General features: G+C 38.8%; 1 protein-coding gene across 4 annotated transcripts in view; it reads right to left on the bottom strand.

Moving 5' to 3' along the window:
- The window catches only part of ULK4 (unc-51 like kinase 4), a 468513-nt gene that overhangs the window by 423792 nt on the left and 26396 nt on the right, over positions 1 to 18325 (bottom strand). For 3 of the 4 annotated variants that reach the window (XM_059728765.1, XM_019483511.2, XM_019483506.2), the window contains exons 7-14: positions 17643 to 17726; positions 15314 to 15389; positions 14190 to 14285; positions 9715 to 9839; positions 9491 to 9560; positions 5471 to 5570; positions 3271 to 3375; positions 2110 to 2170 (exon numbers count right to left, since the gene is read on the bottom strand). In XM_059728765.1, coding sequence (XP_059584748.1) covers positions 2110 to 2170; positions 3271 to 3375; positions 5471 to 5570; positions 9491 to 9560; positions 9715 to 9839; positions 14190 to 14285; positions 15314 to 15389; positions 17643 to 17726 — 717 coding nt within the window. The remainder of the gene's footprint in view (positions 1 to 2109; positions 2171 to 3270; positions 3376 to 5470; positions 5571 to 9490; positions 9561 to 9714; positions 9840 to 14189; positions 14286 to 15313; positions 15390 to 17642; positions 17727 to 18325) is intronic. The other variant, XM_019483510.2, reaches the window with a different exon arrangement.

The following is an 18325-nucleotide window of genomic DNA, read 5'->3' as shown; positions in this document are numbered from 1 at the left end:
AAGTCAAAGGCCTTCCTAAAGTCCAAGTAGATGACATTGACCTCATCTCCCTTATCCAGGTAGGAGTAACCTGGTTGTAGAAGGAGATGAGGTTAGTCAGACATGACCTACCCACGACAAAACCGTGCTGGCTGTTGTTCAGAATGTTGCCTTCTAGTAGCTTATTGCATATGGACTACTCCTTGAGAAATTCTCTCTCCTCCCCTTCTTGAAAATGGACACAACATTTACCTCTCCCGAGTGCCACGAGTTCTCAAAGAGGTTTGTTAGCAGTCCTGCAATGACTTCGACTAGTTATAACACCTCTGATTACAGAAACAATTTTTGAACTTGATTACACATTTATCAAACTTTAACCATTTTGACTAAACTTCTGCATATCAGTTGTCTGCCTTAGGCTGAATATTTTTCAGAAAATGTCAATTGCAGGGGTTCAAGCATTTCCAAGAACAACAATAAAGAAAATTATGTGATTTTATCTATGTTAAATTCTAGTAATCTTATCTGAAAAGATCTGGAGCATTCCGTTCTTTGGAGCAAACATGCAAAGGGATATGACGTTAGGGATATACTCTATGCCATCACCATGAAATCCACCACATGCAATCCACTTTATAAGCCTTTGAAAAATCTGTTTCTATATACTCAAGAGAGACTTTCCAATGTTAAGGTACTAAGAAATCCTTCAAATTCTGCTATTAAGAATGCTCAAGCCTCTTAAAGCTCCTAGTGCTGATCAGAAAGCACATATGACATCCTCAGAAAATGCTCAAGCATTCTCCATCCTTTCACAACATCTACATATGACAAAGACTGGGTAATCGTGTACCTGTAATTCAAATTTTCCCTATAATTACTGTTCTAAACAAGGATGGGGCTGAGCATCTTCTGCTTTCTCCTGTATTTTCAGTGACATCCTAGCTGGCACCCAAGCAGTGTAAAAAGCAGCTCTCCTATTTGAATATAGATGAGAATGGAAGTAAACTGGGATAACAATGTTGGTGAAACTGGAAGTGAGGAAGAGATCCTGAATGGGAGACAGAGCTTGAGACAGGGAACTGAAGAGGAAAGCAGATCGAGAGGGAAGCAAAATAAGACCAAGAAATATAAAGAAAATAAAAATTGTACTGGCTAGACAAAAAATTGTAACAAAGAACTATAGTGGTAAAGACTGGGAAGGCACAGGAAGAAACCTGAACTGGGATTAGGAATCCATAAGGGAAACTGGAGACCAGGGTGAGTTTGAAAACAGGCTGGATAAGGAGCAAAAAAGGGGGAGAAACAGGGACTGGAAAAAATGAGTACAACTGTGTAAATTAAGACTGTATCATAAAGAATATACATATGAAGGCAGAACTAAAGTTGTACATGTAATGTTAATTTTGGCATTTCCTAACTTTTGAGTTCCTTGACTTAGCAGTTTTAATAAGTTTTGTTTATCATTTATAATTTAATTTGCACATCCAGAAAATTGTGATTTAATCAAAGAAATAACACCTGCTTATTGTAAATTTCTGTAAAAAACAAAAAACAACACTCAATTTTACAGTTCACTGTAAAGAGTTTCACTTTTTTCCCCAGATCCAACTTTGATGTGCAGGGTAAAAAAATAGAAAAGTGATTGTAAGTGATGCAAGTGATCAGCTTCTTCTCCACTCCTATTGTGTACTAGAAAATGCTACAACTTTGAGAAATACATTTAAGCATAGAGATTCCACTTTCCTAAGCATATTTTAAATAATGTGAGCTTTCCATAATTTTAAGGTAAGAAATGGATTTATGTGGTACTATTTTGGTTAATACTTTTAAACAGTAACAGCTCCTAATCACTTTCTTGTGGACTGCACTGCAATTCATGAAGATCATTCATTGTCTTTGCAATTTTTATAGATATTATATGAAACTTGATCTTAGGTTTATTTCAACAATTTAGCATGGTTTATAACAAAATTACAATGTAATACAGGAAACATGTGAATCATCAGCTATGAAACTTATGAATCAAAAGGAGACTGCAGCTCTTCAAATAGAAAATAACGAAGAGGAAAAGAAGTATTACATTTACACGTGTAGCACTTATACATTTAAACAACTTTAGCAGGATTGTACCTGAATGTGCTGGTATATGTAGTGTTTTCTGATCAAATCTAACTGGTGCTTGTTTCATTATCTGGAAAAAAATGTTGTTTGATATAACTATTAGTTTTTAACAGAACTGCTGAAAGTCTGAGTAGATAAACTTGATATTATGAATCATGAGATTATTTCATGCACCCAATAAAAACATTCCTGCCATTACTAAGGAGATGTCAACGTTATCACATAAATGTATTCCAAGCTAGTACTTGGGATTTAATGTATCAGTCTGGTAGTAATTAACTAACCAATTTCAGTATTGAGCTGATTTTAATGTACAGAAATAAAGCACCCATAATTTGTTTAACATTTTTACTTCACTTCTATAAGAAAAAAATGCCTTTTCTTTTTAAAATGATCTATTGTAGGGTAATAAATAGACATGTGGTTAAAGACCAATTAATAAAGAATTTCTATTATATAGATGTACATTGAAAGAGTTACCACATTGTAAAAAAAATAAAATAAAAGGAAATTTCATATTAACATAGTATTGTATCCAGTGCTAAATGCATATTTTCATGAGAGATCAATATGCAATGAAGGTTTATGGTTGAGTTGGACAATTACTTATACATTCAATTATGCATTTGAGTGTGATTTATAGTAACAGGATGTCAATACAGTGTAGCTGGAGTTTAGAGGGTAGTATGTGACACAATAACAGTGTGGATTGGAACGTTTTCTCCTAAAAATCATCAGCTGCATGAGTATGGCTAGTAAGAGAAAGTATGTTGCTGATTTAAGTTGGAACTTCTCTAAGGCAGATATGTAATGTTATTGTAGGTTCCCCATTTTTGTCATGGGATAACTTGCCTTGCTTTTTTGTAACATCTGGCATGTTACATAAAAATCATGCAAAACTCACATTTATCCTGCAACAAATAAAACATTGGATGGGGCCTCAGACAAATACTTGATTTAAAATTAAATCAAATTCTCTAAACTTGTACCATCACAGTGCCAGAGAAACTCCAGAAAATTCAAGAAGGCTTGCTAAATGACTGGGTGTATATGTGTATAATGACAATTATAAAAGAAAGGAAGAGTTTCACCCTGTGAAAAGTTGCTGTGCATAAACAGCCCAGCCCTGCAAGCCCTTAATCTACTATTTATTATTTTATTATATTGTACCTTTGGATTGTCAAGAATGGGGGTTACAGTAAGGTCAAACTCAGTGTAGATGAGCTCTTTTAGCCTGAACTCCATATCCTGCTGACTTGAGCACATATGTTCAGCCTAGAAAAAGAAAAATATATATAGTAGACAGATTGATAACAAAGAAAACTTTTCTTCTGCAACATTGTGTTTCACCGTTACCAAACTGCATTGTATAGATCAGTGGTGCTCAATCTCATGCCAGCCCACAGGGCTTACAAGAGGTCCAGAAATGTGGTGCTGAGGGAGTGGTGGCATCATTAAATTTCCACTCCCCTCCTGCCATATGTTTAGACCTCTGTGGAGCCATTTGGGCTGGATGACATGTTCTTATGCATTAGATCATTCAAGCACATAGTAAGGCCAATGTGTTGTGTCACTCCATGGCTGGATCCCAGAACACAGGTCACTCCACAGCCAGACTGCTTCCATGGACCAATGCCACATGCTGGATCCAGCCTCTGGGACCAGATAGGTTCAGCATCACTGGTATAGATAAGAGAAATACTCTTATTTCTGTATATTTTATGTATTTACCTGAATCAAGATGACTTTAAATTTAAGACGACTCCCTAATAATTAGATTCTATATGTGGAAAAGATATCAATTTGTTTAGAATATACAGAATCTAATTATCAGGGGGGCTGACTTAAAATTTTCCCCACCACTGTCCCTTGCAGTCATCTGCCAATCCCACCCCCCACGACATTGTACTTGAATCAAAGACAAGGGGCTTCCCCCCCCCCCCGTCCATGCCAAACAACGAACATAACTGTATTTACTCAAATCTAAGACAAGGTTTATATAGTGCCTAGATTTCTTAATTTATAGCAAACACAGACTGCTCAGTAAAGGGTAGGAGAACAAAAAATAGCATTGTCACCTTTTTATAGATAGGAAACTGAGACAGAAGAAAATTAAACAGCTTGCCTGAGTCCTAAAAGTCTGAAGAACAGGGATCTTAATATTCAACATTCCTGCCATCTTTATCACTACACATTTCTACTAGCAGATTCCTCCCAATTGTACAGATAATTCTTTTTTTCTTAAGCCTCAGATCAAAAGAATAGGTATTTATATACAAATAAGAGTTTATGTAATTCTTGACATAATTTTCATTCCTGAGAGAAAATATTCTGTATGGACAAGATCCAACACTTGAAAGACCATTTCAAAGTTTATCTAGAAATATAAGAGAAAGGTATGTGCACAAACATTCATGCCCAATCTGCAAAGAAATCAATTTTGCACAAAATTATTTAATGTACTTAACTTTACACATTGTGATTAGTCTCAGAGAAAACTCAAAACACACGTCTTTGCAAGAGCAGGGCCCAAGATATTAAAAACATTTTCTTAATAGTAAAGACATCTTGCAATTTAATATCTACAGTTATTTATGTAATTACATTAATAATCTCATTGTCTCTAACATTTAAAATGCAATTATTTTATTTTATGGATTCTGTGTTATTTATTAGACTACATTTGGAACATTTAAAGTATGTGAGAACAATTAATCTTTCTGTAGAGTACATTTAGTCATAATAAAGGTGGTTTTAAAAGACCATCAGGTACGTTTTATGAACTATAATTATATTAACATATTTCTTTTAAGCGGCAACATCAATAAATAAAAAAATAATTTATTTCACATATGGACCTTTGTTTACATAAATATACACACACACATTCCCACAAAAAACCCTGTAACTTAAAAACTACCACAGTAATAAGTATCATTAAAAACACCACAGTATGAAATCCCTAGTCTTTAAAGGCTATAGAAATGATAAAATCAGATAAAGTACAGAGTGTTTTGATCACTGCAGTTCATATTTTCTAAAAAGGATATGCTTATACATGTGAACTAACATCAGACATTGCACTAACAACCTTAAATATGACCCTAACATACTTCTTTTATAACGCGGTTTCTTAGTAAGGTATTAAATCATTATTGCATATTATACAAAGCCATTATTGAAAATCTAAATAATTACGTAAGTACACGCCATTTTATATACTTTACTTGGTACAGAAATTGTAAAGTAAAAAAAAAAGCATATCAGTACTATTTCATGTTTAATACTGATACATAAATATTTGAGGAATTCAGGCTACAACCTTAAATCTAAAAACACTATCAACAGGCTATAATATTTTTCTGCTCACCTTTGTGGCCTGTAAATCTCTCTGAGGGGAATTCTTAGTAGGAGTAAGAAGAACGTTGTTTGTTTCTACAGCAATGCTAGTTCTAGGGGTAGGACGGGAGCTAAAATAAAGCCGAGAGAGAGAGAGAGAGAGTCCTGAATAGGTTCAATATACTATAAACCATACTCTAGTTGTTGAAACTTTCACAAATTGCCCATTATTCTGAAAGGCTGTCAGGCACAAAAATTGTTCCATCTACCAAACATGTACTTAGTGTTTTTAAAATACCCAATAGTGTAAACATGGTAAAATCCCATCTCCTCAATCTTTGAGTCATCAAATATCTCAAGAGAATTAAACTCACTGGAAACAATATTCAGTTTAGATTATTCTTCTGTTCTTATTGCCAGCTGTGCGAAAGCTGGGAAAGTATTGAAAAATTACAAAGATTCTCATGCCTTCCTCCCACCCCCCTTTCCTCACCCCCACACACTCCCATTTCCAATGCTGTTTGTTCATAAAAACTTTAAAAAGCAAGACAATGAAAGGAATCAGCATGGAGAGTCTAGTGTGCGACACATCTGTGATCACAAATACATCTGTGATCACTATTAAAGTCATTTAAATAATTTTAAAATCAGGATTTTAAAACTGTACACAGGAAACTCAGATGTTACATTATCAATTTTAATTGTATTCCATATTTGTAATTTTAGTTATTTTTATTTATAGTTTGTGTCCATAAAGAAACATGACTTCTTCAGATGAAAACTGGAATTCAATTTTAAAATGCACAAAAAGAAGCCATTAAATATCTGTACATTAAGTATGCCATACAAAAGAAAAAAGCTCAACTAGTTATTTCCTTTCATAACTTATTACACAAAGGAAGTATTGTCTAAAGATGATAAACAGAATCAATTATTTGTAGTTATCATGTCAAGTTCAAAATTTAGGAATTGGTAAATCCCATTCTTCACACCTTGTTTTTATTCATAAGCAACAGGAAGAAGACACATGCTTTTCCACTTTCTCAGCTCCCAGTTTGACTCTGAATGAGCTAATCACTGAACTAAACTACCTAAAAAAAACCACAAAGGCAGAAAATTTTATCTCTGCCTTGCAGAAAAGCTTATTATAGTCAAACACTGGTTTAGCACAGTGTTTCTCAACCCATGGTACGCGTACCCCTGGGGGTACATGAGACACAGGCAGGGGGTAAGTGGGTGCTGCGTTTTGGTCTTTGCTTTCTCAGGCAGGAAGCTCCGGCTGCCACCCCTCCCGCCACATCCAGTGCCCCAGGGCTTTCACTCCCCAGCATCAGTGTGCTGGGTAATAGGGAGGGAGGCGCTGTGCAAGCTGCTTTGCCCCAGGTCACGGTGGAAAAAGGTCGGACTCAGCTCACAGTGACAAAACTGGAAGCGCCACGGTGGGACTTCCGGTTTCGCTTTTGCTGCGTCGGTATCAGAGGTTGAGAACCACTGGTTTAGCACATCCACAAACCCTTTGTTTCCAGATATTCGGCTTGTGACTCCCTTCAAATGCAATGGTTTGACTTCCTTTAAAAGTCTGGCAGTCAAAATGTCTGGATTAAAGTTTAAAATAGCATCATTTTTTTTCAAATTAAAGTTAGTTTAGCACATTACCTTTTTATTTTTTATAAAGAGGGTTTTCAGTGTTCTTTTTTAGTAAATGTTTGTTTTTTTTAAATCACTGGCTGAACTACTCTAATGGCTGATGGGCTATCTATCATGTCTGTTTGGATCATAACACATGAGCCCTTCATTTGGGCTCATCTTCTGCAAGAATAGTACATGACTAGCATTTTTGACTAGCATTTACCTTCTCCATTCGGACAAAAACTAAGCTTATAACTAAAAGTAATCACTTCATTTTTTTCTCTTACAAACTACTGGTGTATGTGGCACAAATAATACATAGCAATTGATATCCTCCATAGGACATGCTTAACTAATTTGCAGATGACAGTAAACTGGGTAGAGTTGCAGACACTAGAGGGTAGAGCTAGGATCCAGAATGACCTGGAAAAACTGGAGAAATGGTCCAAATCAATCGGATGAAATTCAGCAAGGATAGCTGCAAAATCCTTGTGGAATACCTGCATGCTCAAATACAGACTGGGGAATGATTGGCTACTGTACTCCATACTGCAGTACTACAGATAATCCAGTGAGGATTACGTTAGACCATAAATTGATTATGGGGAAACAGTGTGTTCTTATTACAAAACAAAAACAAAACAAGCCAAAAACTAGGTTAGAGATTAGGAAAAACTTTATGGCTAGGGACAGACATTACACATAAACCTGTGTATCAGTGATCAGACACTGGATTAAACCTGTAACAGAACAGACATTCAGGGCACATAAACCAGTTTGAAAATGGCTGAAACCGGTTTGAGATAAACCTGGTTGAATGTAGTATCAGACTTAACTGATTTGGGTCAAACTGGTTTATGCAATGTCTGTCCCAGACTCCTTCCTGGTTTCACTTAAACCAGAGTCCCCCAGCATCCCAGATGCTTTGCAGTCCTGGATGGGGCTCTCTGCTCCAGAGCAAGACTGGCCCCACCCCTCTGGCTGGCTTCCCCTCTGCCCCTCCCACCTCCCTGCACAAGCAGAGATTCCCCCCCTCCCTTCTCCCACAGCACAGACCAGATCGTAGGCAGCAAATGATAAGGCAGACAGGACAAAGGCAGATAGGACAGTGTCCGCTTTTGGAGCTAATCAACAGGTCAGCTGGTAATGTCCCTTTGTTCCTTCCTTGGAAAAAGTTGTTTAGGAAGAGCTTAAATTAATGAGAGGCTTTTGTTTTCTTGATGGGGTGCTAAATGCTGTGTTAACAACACCCTGCTGGCTCCCTCGCTGGTCAGGAAGAGCAGGGGGGAGGAGGAGGAGGGACCCTTCCCTAAATCGAAGCGTCCTTCCGAGGCCTGGCCTGAGCTCAGCACTGTAAAATAGAAGGGAGGACTTCTCTAGCACCCCCCAGCTTCTAGCCTGAGCTACTGCAGGCATGTGCCTGCATTCCTTCAGTTCAGAGAGAATGTCTTCACGGTTAGAAACTGGTTCAGCCTAGTCAGGTTAGACTAACCTGCAAAGACTGAATCAATTCAGGCTCAGGCTTTTTGAATGTCTGTCGTAGACTATGACTATGAAAGCAGTTAAGCAGTGGAATAGGCTACCTAGAGAAGTTGTAGAATCTCCATCCCTAGAAGTAGTCAAGAGCAGATTAGTTAAACAGGTTAGTTAGGGATGCTGCTGCCTTCTAACCCTACTTTTTTACCCGTGAACTGAAGTAAAAAACTGTTAGACTATCTGAAACAAAATGTTTCAAACATACTGTCCTATTAGCATGCAATTAAGGACTGCTTAAATAGTAAAGAGCACTGTGGCTGCTTACAGACGTTAACAAAAAAAAAAAGCGCTTTACTTTAAACTGGGCATGCTCCCAAACCAAGCCCAGTGCATGTCCAGAAGACAGAGCATGTTAGTTGGACCCAGCTCACCCAATGTCTGGTCTGTATAGCTCAGGCGCTTTAGTGGGGATTGAATCAGCTCTTAGCTGAAAACGCCAAAAAGCCCTGCTGAAGCACCTGATCTATACAGATGCTACAGAACTAGGTCAAACTACTGTGCTGCTTCTTCTGGTAAAGTGTGTTTTTCTTTTGTTTTTTTTAATGTTTGTAAGCCGGCTGTGAATATGTAAATTAAGAACAATTTCAATGTTCTAAACAATGGATAAACCTACAAATAATGTTTCTCTAATATGGTTTAGGAAACAGCTAAGATTAGCCCTCTCTGTGAAAAACAGTACTAAAAAACATTATTTAAATTTCTACATCTCTCAAAGTTGAAGGAGACAACTTTATACCATTTAAACTATGTATTTATGTGCTACCTTTCCCTATGAACTTGTGAGACAAATACTTCATTCCAGCCATGTATTATATCTTAATATAGTAACAACATATCTGAGCATACAAAAAGTAAAAATTATAGAGACTGCTTTTGTTATTCATACCTGAGAAGAAACATGGACTCATTTGATTCACCATCAAGTGCACTTTTAGGCCGCAATTCATCTGGATTCTCTGTTGAAAAGAACACACAGGACTTGCATTCATTAATGAATAAGAGGAATAAAACACATCTTGTTTGGAATAAGTGACTGATAAGATTTATGGGATTTGTTCATCCCAAATTAATTTGTTATTGAATTTCATTATTAGCTATGTATAATATTACCTAGCTTGAAAGATTTGTTAGGGTGTTTATTATCTGCTCCTGAGGATGACAGATTATCTGATTTTGTATTGGTATCTAAAGGTTCCTTGGTATCTCTGGGTACAAATGCCTCTGAGTTCTCACTGCTGGTTAACAAGAGAAGAGAGAGAGATACAAATTACTGAATGCATTTTAAAAGTCAATATAATTTCAATTATTATTTATTCTTTGTATTACTGAAAACTTTATCATGAACCAGGACTACATTGTACTAGCTTCTGTACAAACAGTGTTTGCATCAGTGTTGGCAATGGTGGTACACAGGGTTCTACCAAGTGACTGGTAGAAAATCTCAGTACTAAAACTTCTGAATCTTGACGCTCATTAATTATGTGAGATCAATGCTAGTGGCACTAAATATATTAAAGATGAAACTAGAGAGGCTAATTTTATATCACCATACCAAATGATTTATCAAATTAGTTCAAACTACAGAAAGACCTTCATACATCTGATGACCAGGAATTTTAGAAAACCTGTGTAACTTTCCACCTGGTTATAAAAAGCAGAAGTCAAAACAAATATGTGCTTAACAGTGAAGTCTATAAACTAAACTAAGACAGATAAAAGCTACTTGATCACCTTTTGCACATGGAGGTAAATAAATTAAAAGGCTGGCGTACCCTTTCAGATGCAAGTGTACTTTGCTGTTAAAAATATGCTTCTCTGGGGTTCACATTCTGAGAACTTGACCCACAAGCTTAGCTTCCTTATACTCAAAAACCACACAGAATGTGAAAGAGTTTACTGGCTGTGAATTCAATTGAGTCAAGAAGCACAGAAATTTAACTAAGATTCTCCCACAGGCGGTCAAGCACTTTTATCACTTCGATAGTACTAGCAATAGTGGTAGTGCTAATAAAAGCCACCACCATTCTAATCATGTTATATACCCATGCGCACAGCAAATCTAAACAACACAGTAGTTAAAACCCCAGTAAGCCATTCTAGATAACTTAACAGAATATATGAAAAAAATAACATATAGGCTTAGAATGTAGCATGTTCTGTAAAAGAATCTCATAAATCTCTTGTACTGTCTTGTATCATCTCCAAGAGGTTAGATATTAATCTACTTTGTACCAGGAAGCAAACAGCTAATAATTTCTAAATTTGAAAAGGAAATGGTATAGACTCCAAGATTGTTAGATCTCTTATTTACTCAAAATTCAGCAGATCCTTGACAGGTGATGTAAAATACCCAGATATTTTATAAAGAAAACCACTATATTTATGAGCAACACAAGCACCACCCACATTTATTACAGACTTTCTTGTCTTAATTATATCTCTAAATTTATATTCTGATTTCTTGCTTGACTGGCAATATGAAATCCTACAGCACTTAAGCCATAAGCAGGGAGAGAGTTAAAGAAAACAATGGAGGAATATAAAATAAATATTGTATAGTCCCATCATTCTAAAAGACTACCATTTTTACTGTTTTGGAACCAAAAAGATCTTCCAACCTATGAAACAAGGTATATAACAGAACAACCATAATAAAATATTCAAAGTAAGGAATTATAAAATAAGTCAAACAGAAGTAATTATGGAAAAGCCCAACCCTTTCAATGCACTTTTGAGAGATCCTATTTTCAGAAATTTCACACATGCAACACAGTGTAAACAAATTTTGTTTATAATGTTTTATATTATAGTTTTGTTTATATGCTTTTATGTTTTGATAGTTTTTATGTTTATGTTTTATATTATAGTACCTGTCCTATGCTTACATTTGCCTGGTTATAAAACTTAATTGTATAAAAGCAAGATGTTGAACTGCTAAGCTTTGTGATGCTATAAGACTAATGCATGAAAAGCATTAAAGGATTATTTTTATCAACAGATGTGTTGATAAAAATAACTCATCTCTCTAAAACAGAGATAATACTGACCCACATTTAAAAGGTTCTGAGAAATATGAAAAAAATTACATAAGTGCATACTACAGTGCATCATTATTATACAAACAAAAAGAAAAGTAAAAGCAATCAGTTTAGCAACAAATATCAGGTTGTTATAGTTAGGAGAAAAGCAAGTTTATTTCAGCACCAACATATACTGTGCAAATGTCTTCTAAATCAAATTGAGAATGAAGTTCCAAATTCAGCTCATCATACACAACTAATCTCCAGTGGAGTCAATAAAACTATTCATTTGTGGGAAATGAGTGAGATTTCTCATCATATGGCAAGTAGATGAGGGCACAACTTCACAATGACAGAAATAATATAATTCTAAAGATGTGTAAGATATACATCAAGTGACATGAAATAGCCCGAGTCAATTATTGTTCTAGAAATACTAAAAAATGAAGTTTAAAAATTCTTATATCAAAAGAAAAATACAAGCAACTACCAGAAAAAACAAGAAGCAAGGCGTTTGTATGATACAATCGCTCCACTATAAGGTATACTGTAGTTGGGAGAGCCGTTGAACAAGCCTTTAGGCATTAGGTGCTCGTCTCTGAAGAGAGTCTAAGAAATATAGACACAGGCTGAACTAAACAGAAGAGAGAAGACTCCGTGTAAAGGCAAACAGTCTGCTTGGAGGGATGAACAAGGGTAGAGGTCTCATAGTTTCATAGTTGGTAGGGTCAGAAGGGACCTAAGCAGATCATCAACTCCAACACTCTGCCATGGGCAGGAAAGAGTACTGGGGTCAAATGACCCTGGCTAGGTGATTATCCAGCCTCCTTTTGAAGACACCCAGGGTAGGAGTGAGCACCACTTCCCTTGAAAGTTGGCTCCAGATCCTAGCCACCCTGACTGTGAAGTAGTGCCTCCTGATATCTAGCTTGAATCTACTCTCGGTCAACTTATGGCCGTTGTTCCTTGTTACTGCCGGTAGTGCTCGGGGGAATAGGGACTCTCCCATTGCCTGCTGGTCCCCTTTGGCCAGTTTGTAGATGGCCACCAGATCCCCCCTCAGCCTTCTCTTGTGGAGGCTGAACAGGTTCAGGTCCTGTAGCCTCCGCTCGTAGGGCCTGCCTTGCCACCCCCGATCATGCAAGTGGCCCTCCTCTGGACCCTCTCGATGCTGGCCACATCCCTCCTGAAGTGCAGCGCCCAGAATGGGGCGCAGTACTCCAACTGCGGCCTGACCAGTGCCGCATAGAGGGGGAGGATCACCTCCCTGGACCTGCTCATGATGCATCTGTGGATGCATGACAACGTGCAGTTAGCCTTCCTGACTGCATCCCCACACTGGTGGCCCACGTTCATCTTGGAATCAATAATGACACCAAGATCCTTTTCTGCCTCTGTGCTGATGAGAAGGGAGTTCCCCATCCTGTAGGTATGCTGCTGGTTCTTCCTCCCCAGGTGCAATACCTTGCACTTGTCCATATTGAAACACATCCTGTTCTCATCCACCCACCCCTGTAACCTGTCCAGATCTAGTTGTAGCCTGTCCCTCTCCTCCAGCATGCCCACTTCTCTCCCCACATCTTAGTGTCACCCCCGAATTTGAACAAGGTGCTTTTCACCCCCTTGTCCAAGTCGCTGATGAAGATGTTGAATAGTGCAGGCCTGAGGACCGAGCCCTGGGGGACCCCACTGTCCACATCTCTCCATGTTGAAAACAACCTGTCCACCACCACTCTCTGGGTGTGGTGCACCAGCCAATTTGCGACCCATCTGACTGTTTAGGCATCGACGCTACAGTCACCTAATTTCTTAATGAGAATGGGGTAAGAGACAGTGTTGAAGGCCTTCCTAAAGTCCAGAAGGCTTTGTGACCTGGTCGTAGGCCACCAGGTTGGTCCAACAGGACCTGCCTCAAATGAACCCATGCTGATTGCCCCTAAACATGATCCCCCCTGCTGGTCCCTCGCAGATGTGCTCCTGGATAATTTTCTCAAAGAGCTTCCCCAGGACCAAGGTAAGACTAACAGGCCTGTAGTTTCCTGGGTCCTCCTTCCTCCCTTTTTGAAAATGGGGACCACATTGGCCCTTTTCCAGTCCTCTGGCACCTCGCCAGAGCACCATGAGTGCTCGTAAAATCGTGCCAGGGGTCCCACAATGACCTCTGCTAATTCCCTCAGCACTCTGGGGTGGAGATCATCAGGACCTGCTTATTTGAACACGTCTAGTCCCACCAGAAGTTCCCTGACTAGGTCCCTCCCCATCCCTCCAAGCAGACTGTTTGTCTTTACATGGAGTCTTCTCTCTGCTACTTAGCTCAACCTGTGTCTACCTGTTTCTTAGACCTGAGGAAGGGCACCTGATGTCTAAAGGCTTGTCCAACATCTGTCCCAACTATACAATCACTTTGCTATAAGGTGTTACAAAAAATTTTCACTCTTGTACATTTCATGGACCGTCATGGCTACAAACACTGCAACCCTACCATCAAAAAAGTGTACAAAAGTAGAAAAAAAACAGACATGTACACTTTATTTAAGAATGTTATTTTTCCTAAGCATGCTGTACCTTGAGGTTGTATCCTGACTGTTTGCAGATTCACCTCCATAACTGCTGAAAGCATCTTTCCAGAATGAATGCTTTAATAGGTTTGTCCAGTTCAATCTTTAAATATAATAGAAAAGAGAGTCTGAAACAGTACTATAATTCCCAGTAACGGGCAAGTCTTACATAGTTACATACCGTACATATACAATTTTAAAATAAAAGCCCAGTAATGTTAACATTTTGACTGCTCACTTCATCTAGCCTGAAAATAAGTTAAAAATAGACTGAATTTAATATTAACATCATTCTAAAATGGGTATCAGTTTGATTACCCATAAGACAGTCTTTGTTTGGTATCATTACCAAACTATATGTAAGCAAAGCTCAAATCACAATTTTTTGTAAGTGAATAATTTTGATTCAGCACATGCAAAACAAACAGCTACATCATTTTCCAGACTATATCTGCAAAATAAGAATTCACTATTTTAAGAATAAGTTTTCAGAGGAGTTTAGGCCAGAAGACAGGCTAGAAAGAGTTTCAGTGTGGAGGCCCTACGTTCTGTGAAGGGCAGCAGAGTGCATCAGAGAATTTGAGATCTGTTTAAGAACATCCTGAGATGGATGGAATCAGTACAAACTGCAATAAGTAAATAAAAGCACACATGATGGTATAACCAAGCCTGAAACAATTACATGCATAGGAAATGCTGTACTGGAATAAGTTAATTAATCAGTAGATTGTGAAGGTGCATGGCACCGAGCAGGATTGATCATGAGAAAAGTACGGAGAACAATACAACCCAAAATGGATATAAGAAAAACAAAGGGTAATTATAAGGATCATTAATGAGCACGTAGTAATAAGTAATGATGCATGCAAAGATGTAAGCATTTCTAATGTATGTAAAAAAAACAGAATAGAAACACACTTTGGATTTGTGTTTAACCCAGCACCATCCCTGCTGTCAGTCAATCTGGTATGAATAGAAGGCTACACACTTAAGTTTATACTCACTGAATAGCTGCTACACATGCTTATTCAAACCATGCTGCAGTAAAACCTGACAGGTCCCTGGGGGGCAACAACAAGGAAGAGGAAAACCATAAAATGATATTAATAATCTTGAATTAGACTACTTTACCTTGTCAGAGGATCCTTCTGAAGCAGACCATCAAGCAAACTAACAAAGTCTGAGGAAGGTTTGGGAAGAGAAGAATCTGTAAATATAAGAACTTGCAGTAAGATGTGTTTGGTAATAAAAATAAGTTATTTCAAAGCTAGAAAGATTATGTCAATATCAGAAAAAAATATAGACCCTCATCCTGGCTTTATCCACTGAAGTCAGTGTGTTCAACAAGGATGTAGGGTCTGTCAACTCAGAACCAATTGCAAAACAAGAGTCTTAAACAGTTATGCCTCAGAAGATTCCTGTAACTAGGTGAGATGGTACTTTTTGAAAATTTTTAAATTAATTTCTCATATTCTCAAACGTGGCCTGCAGGAGGGAGGGGGCGGGTTTCATAGGTGTGCGGTACAGCTAGGGTGGGGGCGCACAGTGCAGCGGTAGGGTACGTTACAGGGGCATGTTTGGGAAGGGGAGACATTCATGAGGTGTTCAGCCCCAGGGGGCTATGGCTTGCCTTGGTGTGGCCCATGGGGTGTGTGCCCTCTCCCCTGGTCCAGCTGGTGGGGCATGTAGATCCCAGCTACTTAGAACTTGGACAGCCCCTATTTAAATCATAATTTCCACTGTTTCATCCCTGTATTATACCTTTTAAAACATTTTTTTTAGTGTATATCAAGGGCATTTAAGATGAAGTTCATTGCAAGCTAGATATTTTAAGAAGCCATTCTGCATTTTTCTTTAACTGACAAAAAAGCATTGTTTTGCTTACTCTGAAAATTCAAAATCATAAAATTAAATTTAAAATAATATATGAGGGCTACCCAGACCTTCATTGCATATGCCTGGGCAGGAATTTTTGGAGGAGTGGAGGCTGCCCAGAGACCTTCCATCCTCCCTTTAGGCCACTGAGACAGAATTCAAAGACCAAACTGAGTCCAGGTGTTTGATACCTCCATGGCTGTAGTCATATAAGTGTCTGGGAATCAAACCCAGGTCAAATATGTGGTAGACAAGGATTCTACCACTGAACCACAGGGGACTCCTAAGAAAACACAGATTCAGCCCTGAAACATTCAAATCTGAGCTAAAGCTACCCACTGAAAAATGTGAAGTAGTTTTACTACATGTAAAAGTTACTATCTTATGTCTATGGCCTGAGTTAGTTTCCCTGGCCCTCTAACAGCACTTAATGTGGGAAGGTAGCTGTAAAAGGGGGCCTTCTCGGGGCCGATCTCACTGTAGCCCGCCCACCTGTTTCTGGGCTACCTGCCCGCCCTCTCACCCACCACGCCTTGTTGTTAATTAGTTAAATGATGTTACTAAGCAGGAGGCTGCCCATTTCCTGCCCCAATGCCAGGGGGCACTATCTGCGACTCCATTCCTTCCCTACACCGCAGCCCAAGCCTCGCTGATGGCATCCAAATGTTCCTACAATCACAGGCCCCCACTGGGTCCCAAAATCCTCCAACTGAGCCCCTCTATGATCCCTTCAATCAGGCAGCCTCATCCACCTTCATCCTGGGCAGCATAGATCCCTGAACTGCTTCTCCTTTGGGTGTGGTCCCCCCAGGACCTTTGGCTCACTAGCCCTGGCCCACCTCCAGGCCAGTCAGAACCCCAGGCCCTCAGCTCTTGGGAGTTCCTCGCGGTGGCCCCCAGCCCTTCGACCCTTCCGGTCCTGGCCCCAGCATGGGCCAGTCAGGAGAAGTTCAGACAGGTGTGAGTCTATGGCCCTTTTCTCTCTCTGGGGGTCCACCCTCCAGGCCCTCCAAACAAGGGGTAACCCACTCGGTTGTGGGGGCTAGGGATTAAGGCACTCCGACCCGCCTTTCACTGGGGTGGTAACTGGCCTGGGGTGGTAACTGGGGTGGCAGCAGAACTGCCTTGCTTATATGCGCAGCCCCAGATTCAAAATGGCTGCCCTCATCAGGCACCTGGCAGCTGCTAGGTCCAGGCCCTTAAAGTGGCAGGCACAAACACTGCCCTGCCACAGTAGCATTGGAGAGTTGGTCATGTGTTCACTTATTATATGTTTACTATACAATAAAATTGAGATACATTACTCCAAAACAACTGTGTCTTATGTCTACACCCTAATAATAATTACAACAACAACAAGTTTGATAGAATAGACATCAAGTCAGTTAAAGTTTATTCAACTGAGACAACTGGCTTCAGTCATTAAGAATTTTAACTTTCTGAACTGAAACATTGATTAGCAAAATCGGGGGGGGGGGGGGGGAGGAAGTAACCCACACCCCTCCCACCCCACAAAAAACACCTAAATATGGCAATTTAGGTACCAAACAATCTGGTTTGACTCACTGAACAAAGAGAAGGTTACCTTTTGGTCTAGGCGGCAAAGGATCTTCAAACAAAATCTTTTCAGTTAATTCAGAAAAGCTTTCCGAGAAGAATGGAGGTCTTCCTATGAATGGTATTTTATTAACAGAGTTAGGTAAAATTTTGTAAGGCTTCAAAACATGTTGTGAGCTATAGCCAACAATAGCTAGATAATTTTCATCCTGTTAAGGATAAACCTAAGGAAACAAATACCTTCAATCTGAATTCAATTTACGAAGCACCTACAAAAACAACAATAGACAAATTCTTGGTGCTGAGAGCCAATGAGTAACAAAAACAGCAGAAGAATCCATTTGCAGGATGCTCCTAAATATCTTGCATGCCAAAGGGGTCTCCAGGCAGCCCCTTAAGACAGCAAAGTGGCAGCAATAACATCAAGGTGAGGCAGGAGAGAAATTTCAACATCTACATAACTGTTTTTTTAATGGACCAGAAGACTGTTACTACACTAAAACTGTGCACCACTGTTTGAAGAGGACTTTTCATCTTCTGATCTCCAGTCCCAACACACACATATCACTTCACCTGCAGGGTGTCCAATTACTGTAACTTTATACAGGGGCAAGTGAATTTTACCTTTAAAATAAAAAAACAAAAATAATGTACAAAAATAAACCTTCATGTTTAGGAGAATAAAATCCATTGACAGAACTGAAACTCACA

The sequence above is a fragment of the Alligator mississippiensis genome, chromosome 5 (genome assembly GCF_030867095.1).
Source record: "Alligator mississippiensis isolate rAllMis1 chromosome 5, rAllMis1, whole genome shotgun sequence".
Classification (NCBI taxonomy): Eukaryota; Metazoa; Chordata; order Crocodylia; family Alligatoridae; genus Alligator; species Alligator mississippiensis.
The sequence above is the reverse complement of the archived record's forward strand: the minus strand, read 5'-3'. Positions and strand labels throughout refer to the sequence as shown.